The sequence below is a fragment of the Anolis sagrei genome, chromosome 4 (assembly GCF_037176765.1).
Source record: "Anolis sagrei isolate rAnoSag1 chromosome 4, rAnoSag1.mat, whole genome shotgun sequence".
Classification (NCBI taxonomy): Eukaryota; Metazoa; Chordata; class Lepidosauria; order Squamata; family Dactyloidae; genus Anolis; species Anolis sagrei.
In genome coordinates, this window is record NC_090024.1 from 183,626,596 (window position 1) to 183,636,717 (window position 10,122).

A 10,122-nucleotide genomic window follows, 5' to 3' on the forward strand; every position below is an offset into this window, starting at 1 on the left:
TCATTAGACCAAATTTAGCACAAATACCCAATACACCCAAATTTTAGTATGGGTGAGGGGAGGTTGGAAGGGATTGATTTTGTCATTTGGGAGTTGTAGTCACTGGGATTTGTAGTTCACCCACAATCAAAGAGCATTCTGAACTCCATCAATGATGGAATTGAACCAAATTTGGCACACACAAGTCCCATGACCAGCAGAAAATGCTGGGTTTGGTGGGCATTGACCTTGAGTTTTGGAGTTGTAGTTCACCTATATCCAGAGAGCACTGTGGATTCAAATAAATGATGAATCTGGACCAAATTTGACACAGATACTCAATATGCCCAAAGGTGAACACTGGTGGAGTTTGGGGAAAATAGACTTTGACATTTGGGAGTTGTAGTTGCTGTGATTTATAGTTCACCTACAAAGAGCATTCTGAACCCCACCGACGATAGAATTGGGCCAAACTTCCTACACAGAACCCCCATGTCCAATGAAAATACTGTGTTTTCTTATGGTATTTGGCGACCCTACTGACACCCCTCGCGACCCCTCAAGGGATCCCGACCCTCAGGTTGAGAAACACTGTTATACGTGGTGCCATTTTGCCAGGTTGTCTTTATATCTGCCTGCCCCATTTCTAAGACTCTTCAGAGACTTCCAAGTTGCCCATTCTTGATTTGCTCCTGGAGGAAGACCCTCGGGGGGGGGGGGGCATCCAGTTGGAATTGCCTGATTTTGAAACCCAGAGGGATACTCTTGCTGTTGCTGGGGAAATGTTAAGAAGAGTGGTGGTTCTCATGAATCCTCTCACTGATTTGAGTCTACTGGAAGGAGGTTGATAGCCATGCAGAGGATGGCTTTCAGTGTTCAACCTCACAGTTAGGAGCAACTTTCCATCGCACATCAGGGGGTGGAGGGGGGGGCAATGTCAGCTAGCTTTTAGAGTTTATCAACAGGTGTAGGTTTAAGATATCCTGTGATTATTCTGCATGTTTTATTCAGTGCTGTATTCACCTGCGTCGCGTATACAGACTTGTGCAAAACTGGGCAGGCATACTCAGCCGATTCTGCGTTCTACATGCTTGGTACCAGAAGTGCTTTGGAGGATGATAATGATTGTGGAATACCTTTAAACATAATGGAACTGAAGACTAAATGCAAATTCCATTTATGTTTCATATATGCCTTATATGCATAGCGCTCTACGTGGGGTTGCCTTTGAAGACTGTTCAGAAACTTCAAATTGTCCAGCGGGCGGCAGCCAGGTTGCTAACTGTAGCAGTGCTCAGGTAGCACACAACTCCTGTTACGCCAACTCCACTGGCTACCAATTTGCTACCGGGCACAATTCAAAGTGCTGGCTTTACCCTATAAAGCCCTAAATTGTTCCAGCCCAGCTTACCTGTCTGAATGTATCTCTCCCTATGAACCATCTAGGAACTTAAGATTGTATGGGGAGGGCCTGCTCTCAATCCTGCCTTCTTTGCCTTTGGCGGGGATGAGGGACAGGGCCTTCTCAGTGGTGGCCCCTCGGCTGTGGATCTCCCTCTCTAGGGATATTAAAACCTAGCTCTTTGAATAAGCCTGGAAGTGCAGTGCAATAGACAAGCACGGAAGTGCAGTGCAATAGACAAACACGGAAACATGGAAAGACTTAGACGATGCTACTGGAGAGTGAGATTAACAGGAAGACATTGGTTATTATATGTTTTTAAAGGTTATTGTATTGATTTTATAATGATGTTTTCAATGTTTTAATTGTATATTGTGGATTGTGATGGCATCGAATTGCTGTCAATTTGTAAGCCGCCTTGAGTCGCCTTCAGGCTTGAGAAAGGTGGAAGAGAAATATCATAAATAAATAAATAATAGCTTGAAATTAATTTCATACACTGTATTTTAAAATAATTTGGGGAACGAAACAAAGTGTGTGCCTATTGAACTCACAGCAGCCATTTCCTTTCCAACACGTTATGCACTTGACAAAGAGTTGTTACTTAAGGGGGCCTCTACACTGTTGAATTAATGCAGTTTGACACCACATTTAACTACCATGGCTATGGAATCCTGGTAGCAGTAGTTTGGTCAAACAGCAGCTCTCTTTGGCAGAGAAAGACCTTGCAAAACTACAATTCCCATAGTTTCATAGCACTGGGCATGCATGGGGTGTCGAACTGCATTAATTCCACAGTGCAGAAGCAGCCTATGTTTGTGGACCACTTTCCTTACACATATAGTAAATACAATGAGAGGGAGATCGTGACAAGAAAAGACCAAAGCTGATCCAGCTTAACAAGAAGAGGAAGAAAAATGCCTTCAATCCGCAAAATGAAGTCTACAAAAACACTCCCCACCTCCCGCTGGGCGGAAATGTTTACTGCGCAGGCGCGTCCGACTCTCGAAGAATTCCGAACCCAACGAGCCGCCGTCCACTCGCTGGCTGGTCACGTGGACACAAGTCAGCTGACAAGGAAGAGCTGGTGTTTTGCGGAAGAGGCTCAGTCGGTCGGCGAGATGGAAGGCGCACTTGAGCACCATTTGGAAGACACGTAAGCCTGGAGTTCGCAGTGCCCATCAGCACTATGGACTGGGGACGGGCATGCCATTCGAGCCCTGCTCCCAGGAAGCTTAGAGTGCATCTTCACTATAGAACTAACGCAGTTTGGGGTCATTCTAACTAACTTTGGTGAGGCACCAGCCCTCTTTGCAGAGAAGGCTAAGAGGCCATGGCAGCTAAAGTGGTGTCAAACTGCATTAATTCTAGTGTAGATCAGGCGTGGGCAAACTTGGGCCCTCCAGGTGTTTTGGACTTCAACTCCCACCATTCCTCACAGCCTCAGGCCCCGTTCTGAAGCGGCTGAGGGGGAAAAGGAAAGGGCCTGAGGCTGTTAGGAATAATGGGAGTTGAAGCCCCATGAGGAGCGGCCTAAAGAGCTGGGCATGTTTAGCCTGCAGAAGAGAAGGCTGAGAGGAGATACGATAGGCATATATAACTATGTGAGAGGAAGTCATAGGAAGGAGAGAGCAAGCTTGTTTTCTGCTGCCCTGGAGACTAGGACATGGAACAATGGATTCAAACTACAAGAAAGTTGGTCCATCTGAACATGAGGAAGAACTTCCTGACTGTGAGAAATATTCAGCAGTGGAACTCTCTGCCACAGAGTGTGGTGGGGGCTTCTTCGTTGGAGGCTTTGAAACAGAGTCTGGATGGCCATCTGTCGGAGGTGCTTTGAATGAAATATTCCTGCTTCTTGGCAGGGGGTAGGCTGGATGGCTCATGAGGTCTCTTCCAATTCTATGATTCTAAGTCCAAAACACCTGGAGGACCCATGTTTGTCCATGCCTATGCTAAAGGAGCCCACCCTCATGTCCTGCTGTATCCTCTTGTATGATTCATGCGGAGATGAGCATGCTAACCTCTTCTCCATAGAAGTGGATGGAGGAGGGACAGACTTCATAGCTATTACAGCTCAAAATCAGGGTACAGCCGACTGGCTGCTCTCTGTATCAAGAAGCCCAGACTCTCTGCACAGGATGCATGCAGACAGGGAGGGGGTTACATCAGCTTGCCATGTGGGAGCCACTCCACGCTCTGCCCCCCCCCCCCCCACCAGTTTGCACACACCACCGCCGTGGAAAATTACACAACCTGCCAATAGGGAGCCCCACACACTGCAAGGAACAATTTCGCGAGGTGCATCAACACTCTGGACTGGATGCAGCTTGACACTACGTTTCCTGCTATGGGATCTTGGGAGTTGAAGTTTGGCAGGGCTTGTAGACAACATTAAAGCATGGCAGTGGATGCGGTGTCAAAACAGTGGATGCACTCCAGCAGCAAGGAATGGGAGGAACGGTGCGAGTTGAAGTCCAAAAGTCCAAAACACCTAGAGAGACCAAGTTTGCCCGTGCCTGGTGTAGATGTAGCCCAACAATCAGGCACTATACCACACTATCACTCTCCTCTAGGGACCAATTCTTATTATATGCTTATTATTGTTGCTTTTTCGTTGTTCTGTCCCACCTGCTGGATGTTTCTGATCCCTTCTGTCTCCTCCTTTCCTAGAATGAAGAATCCCTCCATTGCAGGAGTCCTGTGCACTGATTCCCAGGGACTGAATCTGGGCTGTAAGTATTTTGGAAACTCTCTTTCAGTCCAAGTGAACTGTCCTGTATTTTTAAAACTAATTTATTTTCCTTTTCAACTATCGATCATTACCTTCTAGGTCGTGGCACTCTCTCAGATGAACATGCAGGTGTGATATCGGTTCTAGCCCAGCAGGCAGCCAAATTAACAAATGATCCCACAGATATCCCTGTAGTGTGCCTTGAGTCAGATACTGGGTAAGTGTGCTCTGTTACTTACCTACTTCACCTCATTGCATAAATTTGTTGGAACTCAGCCAAGTCCTGCACAGGTTTATAGTCCTCATCAAGTTAATAAGATAGGTAGATGAGTTAGCAGGCAGGGAAAGCTCTTCCCCCATTGCTTTGTCTTCCCCTCTCTCTCGTTTTCTCCTATTAGTTTGTTAGACTGATGCTTCTCAGGGACACACCTCTTTTTATTCAAAGTTTCTAGCCACATGCAAGCCCCCCCCCCCCCTCCAAGTCCTCCAATTTTTTTCTTCTGTCAGCATGAAGAGAGACAAGATGCATGCAGAGATAGGTAAGTTAGATAGCTAGGCCCTAACTTTACTATATAGAAATGTAGTTCTTTGAAATGTAGTTCTTTTATAACTTGACTCTCTTCCTGTATTTATGAAACTCATTTTCCCTACAGCTATGCACAAGAAGCTTCTGATCTGCTAAAAACTACTGCTGTTGCTTTACCATTGCATATGCTTTTTCATTTTTGAAATTACCCAACAAAATTACTTTCTGATGGATTGATATGTGTAACCTGGTAAACATTTGCTGCTCTTTAGCTTTCATGTCACACACAAGGAACAATTTCTGCATCTGGTCTTTGTTTCTTAGAGACATAGGACATCAGATTATTTTAGCTGAGTGCTTCCATCAGCCCCACAGAGCATGGAAATTATTATTTTTCCTTTTTTTTACATGTTAGGAGCAACTTGAGAAACTTCTGGTGTGAGAGAATTGGCTGTCTGCAAGGACATTGTCCAGGGGACGCCCTGGTGTTTTGATGTTTTACCATCCTTGTGGGAGGTTTCTCTCATCATTAATGAAGTTTAACAAAGATGTTGCTCTCCATCATATACTTACTTGAGCATGCTATGGATGTAGGTTGGTAGGGTACAATCTTTCTAAATAAAGGAACCTTATGGTTTTTAACTTTTAATATGTTTTAATGGTTTTTAACTGGGAATTTTTAATATTGTTTATATTTAATCCTGTTTTAATTTTTGCACATTGGTATATTTTAAATTGTATGCTAATGCTCTACATTGAGCAGCTTTGAGACTCCTTTAGGAGAGATAAAGCAGAGTATAAATAAAAATAGTACATAAAAACTTAGTAATTGTACTTTTGATAACAGTATAGTCTAAATCAAGCTGTTACGAACCTGTATATTCATAAAGCGTACTTAGCTAATTATTCCTAGCTAATTATTTCAATAAAAGAGGGAATATTGACAGCTAAATCTGTGTTAAGGAGATGCCATCTTTCAAACCAAGAAAATATTATTGTGAATTATATGTTGGATCAGACCACATACACATTTCATCCAGCATTCTTTGTACAGTGTCAATGGGATGCCTGTGAGAAGGATATGAACATGATAGTACCCCCTATTAATTGTACAGGAGTTGATTATAAATTGTATGATTTTAACAGTATTTGTGTTTAGATAGGCTGCAGTAATGCTGGAGCGGCTTAAGTGAGAGGAGTCCTCTATGTGCGTTGCCATGGAGACTGATGCAGGAGAGAGGGAAGTGGGAGGAGCTTAGAGGGGAGAGTTTGAAAAATGACAGTTAAGAATCAGTTAGGGTTTAGGTTTAGAGGAGTGAGCAGTCAAGAGTTAGGTTCAGAGGAGTGAGGAGTTAGGAGTTGGGAGAGAAGGAAAGGAAAGGTGGCGGAGTTACTTGTGAAGCAAAACTTTGAGGCTTTGAAAAGCTGGGTTTGGCTATTGGAAGTTTCTCAGGCTAGTGCAGCCGAATGGTGAAACATAGCTGGTATTCTTTTAGTCTAAGGAGAGGCTAAAGAATAGTTTACTTAGTATTTGATCTAGGGAGGATCAACTAAGGGAAACATCCCTGTATAGAACCTTTGTCTGAAACAAGTGCTCTACGTCAGAAAGATACTGTGTTACTTGAAAGAATGAACTGTTAAAGTTACAAGTATTATTCCAAGTGCAACAAGGAAAAGTTACGTCTTGCAACCACACGCTGTGTACTTAATAAAATTGTTAACTTTTATTTGAAGATTGCCTCAGCTCCGTCTATTCTGTGTACAAAGTGCCATTTCTCACAATATTACAACTTACCTCACGTGGTGGCAGAAACGTAGGGAAAAGTAACCAAATAAATCTACATTCTTCTCTCCAGTCACGCTACAGTATATACAGTGTAATTACTACTAAGTTATTACTTTATTAATAAAGGAGGAGGTGCCTCCCTTCTAACTTGATGGTAAATTTGGTTCCTAATCGGCAACCTCCATTGCAAATCGGCTAAGTCTTTTTAAAATTGGGAACTGGGGTAAAATCCCCTGAATACTGGTTCCTTTCAAATTGGTGGCAACAATAAATCATCCCTCAGCTCCCCTGCTTCTTTTCAAACATATACTTAACACTGGAGATACTAAATAGCCATCAGTAGCCTCATACTCATGGTATATAGGAAACTAGCGAAGAGTTCAGGAGTTAAATCATTATACCTTCCTTTCAGAGCTGCTAGTAGGATAAATAATGAACCCAACAAACTAAGAGATTGAAAAAGTAGCACTATAAAGCTAATCTTGTTAACTCTTAGAACTTGTGTTATTATATAAAAATGGTGTAAAATCAAAACTTCTTGTCTCTTTCAGCAACATCATGATCCAGAAGCATGACGGCATCACAGTGGCAGTACACAAAATGACTTCTTAACCTCAAACCTCCAGAGCACTTACTGATCTTCAACAACTCACCTTTGTGGAACATGTTTTGTGCAGATTGCAGTAGATTGGCTATTCAGTGTTACATGGCAGAAATTTGCTGGATCAAGACTGTAAACATTCTCCTTATTTAAACCGAACTTCTGCAATTTCATACTATCATCGATGGAAATTGTTATGTAGCTGGAGGCAGTGAATTGGCGGGTTGTCTAATTACAACAAAAAACCCCAACCACCCATCAACTAATAAATAAAAAATGTGCTGTTTTTTCTGTGCTATTTGACTAAATGCTTCTCTATGTTTAATAAAATGTGATAACTGTTCTCTTTGGCATATTGGAATGCATAAAACTAACAATCATATAGCAAAAGAGGGGCCTGACAATGTCAACTACTTATATTAGGTTTGTTTAATTAAAAAAAAAATGGTTCAAAACCCGTTTTGGATGTAGGGGGCGCTGGCGATTCGATTTTGAAATGATTTCTGAAATTTTCTGGAAACAAGATTGGAAATATCAAAAATTTCCAAATCGCTTCATTAATGGGAGGTGTCTTGGCAACCCTCCGTGCACTCCCGTGTTTTTGACATTTTTGGGGATTTGAACCGGGGAGGCTTGGGAGGCTTTTATTCCAAGGCGGGAGCTCTGCCAGTAGACTATTTTGCTGCCATTGACTTGCATGGGAAATAGGAAACTTTATCTTCTCTCGATCTTTGCACTGTTTCTTTGTATGAACGTGGGTGCGAGAGCCTCTCTCTCTCACTCTCTGGCGGTCAGAGGTTGTGAAGTCTGCTGGAATCTAGGCAAGTGAGGACTATATATCTCTGGAATGACCAGGGTGGGAGAAAGAACTTTTGTCTCGCGGAGGCAAGTGTGAATGTTGCAATTGTTCACCTTGATTAACATTGAATGGCCTCACAGCTTCAAAGCCTGGCTGCATCCTGCATGGGGAATCCTTTGTTGGGAGGTGTTACTTGGCCCTGATTGTTTCCTGTCTGGAATTTCCCTGTTTATTTAGTGTTGCTCTTTATTTACTGTGCTGATTTTGGAGGTTTTTTTTAATACTGGTAGCCAGATTTGGTTGAAAAGTAGTTATTCTACTCCAGAAACTTTGTGTAGCACAAACTGTGTGTGTGTGTAGAATGCCATGGAGCTCCCCTTTTGTGGTGGACACATGCTATCTTTATTGTAGGGAAAGGGTTTATTGCAGGGAAAGGCTTTGCTGCCTTCTCTTTAGACACCTTTGTAGATTCACTTTATTTTATATTTAGACAAAGACTGTGCTCAACCATCTCGGCTAATGAGCAGCAACGCAGTGTGGAATTATTCTGTGATGTTTGGATGTCTCCCATGGTTATTTTGATTTTCAGAACCATTAAACAAGTAACTTTGGCAAAGCCTAAACAAACTGTTTTAAAATCTCGCAGTTTCCCTTCCCTGGTGAGTGGCGATGCAAAGAGGGACGAGGTGGGTGTGGCTAAGCACAGCTCTTCTTGAAGGCCACACCCCCAGTGATAGAGATTGCAAAAGGTCCTGTAGTTTAACAGCAAGACCTTTTGCAATCTCTACCACTGGGCGTGGCCTTCAAGAAGAGCTGTGCTGCTGCTTGCCATACCCACCTCGTCCCTCTTTGCATCGCGGCCACGCGCCAGGGAAGGGAAGCCGCGAGTTTTTAAAACCGTTTGTTTAGGCTTTGCCAAAGTTGCTTAATGGTTCTGAAAATCAAAATAACTGTGGGAGACATCCGAAAATAATTCCGAAAAATTGGTAAGTGGTTCAAATTGCTCCTCCCACTATTCCTGCATGGTTCAAAATTGGTTCAAAAGTCCAAATTGGTTAAGTTTTTCTGAATTTTAGGTTTTTCCGAACCAAACTTAACAACCCTAACATATGAATTCTGTGCTGATATACCAATCCAATAGATGTATTGGGGGTAACTACATGGTTCTGTGTTACTCAGATGTCTTCATTGAATTGGACTGGCTGAATTAAGTGATACAAATAGAACTGGTTACTAAATATGGACATTTCATGTCCTAATTCTTGAGAGCTGTTAAAAGCTCTCTAAATCCCTAAATTTAGAGGGTAACTCAAAATTGTTAATCTCTAGACCAGTGGTTCTCAACCTGTGGGTCCCCAGGTGTTTTGGCCTACAACTCCCAGAAATCCCAACCAGTTTACCAGCTGTTAGGATTTCTGGGAATTGTAGGCCAAAAACATCTGGGGACCCCAGGTTGAGAACCACTGCTCTAGACCCATAATCTATTGGCAAATAAACAACATTTGCTATTCAGGAAGGTTCTGTTTAGCTGAATTAAGAGGCAAGAACTCAGTCCATCACCACTCTCCAAAAACCCTTTCACTTGAGATAGTTGCAGCTTCTCTTAAAAGGTTACATATTGCATCACCCCATTCCCCACCCTGCAGGCCGAGTTAATGGCTAAAGTAGCCTTTCTGCTCTATTCCTTCTTTTAAAAGCCTGTGCTCTTTTAGGCAAATGTTGGCTAAGATGTAGTGCAAACATAGCTGATGTGTGATGGAGGGAAATATGTTATTTAACATCCCATTTTTGAATAATGAAAACACTTCAGATCAGCATTATTAGAACCGGAAGTAGTGAACACTAGCTAAGTGCACATCACAAGGCTGCTAAAGATGGGCATGAATATTGTAGACATCCCTATGTCAAGTGTGGAGTTTTGGTATCGCCATGATTCTGTCTCAAGTGTGACACTTTAATTTCTGAGAGTTGTCACTTCTCAATAATAATAATAATAATAATAATAATAATAATACTTTATGTATATACTGCTCTATCTCCCCGGGGGGACTCGGCGGTTTCCAAGCAACAACATCAAAACATACAGAGTCACAACATGAACAAACAATAACAGCAACAGCAACATAAGCATGGAATTACCCAACAACAGTGGATGTACCTTGCTTGCTCTGTCATTTCTCTATCCTGGAAGTTGCTGGATGTGCTGGTTAACTAATTCATTAGCTTTTTCTTATGGCCTCCAAACAAAAACAGGATCAAAATAGGGATTTCCCATTATAAGCAGTTGCCAAGTTA

At 42.5% G+C, this 10,122-nt stretch overlaps 1 protein-coding gene across 1 annotated transcript; it reads left to right on the forward strand.

The window, feature by feature from the left end:
* The first annotated feature begins 2,421 nt into the window (after positions 1-2,421).
* Positions 2,422-7,371, forward strand: LAMTOR5 (late endosomal/lysosomal adaptor, MAPK and MTOR activator 5). The gene is made up of 4 exons (XM_060773270.2): positions 2,422-2,537; positions 4,055-4,116; positions 4,215-4,332; positions 6,979-7,371. Exons 1-4 carry the CDS (start codon positions 2,503-2,505, stop codon positions 7,037-7,039), a joined length of 276 nt encoding a protein of 91 aa, XP_060629253.1. The 5' UTR covers positions 2,422-2,502; the 3' UTR covers positions 7,040-7,371.
* The last annotated feature ends 2,751 nt before the right edge of the window (positions 7,372-10,122 follow it).

Coding starts and splice junctions, on each gene's coding strand:
- LAMTOR5 (XM_060773270.2), top strand. CDS start 2,503: ATGGAAGGCGCACTTGAGCACCATTTGGAAGACAC. Junction 2,538..4,054: donor GAGCACCATTTGGAAGACAC/GTAAGCCTGGAG, acceptor CTCCTTTCCTAG/AATGAAGAATCCCTCCATTG. Junction 4,117..4,214: donor CCAGGGACTGAATCTGGGCT/GTAAGTATTTTG, acceptor ATTACCTTCTAG/GTCGTGGCACTCTCTCAGAT.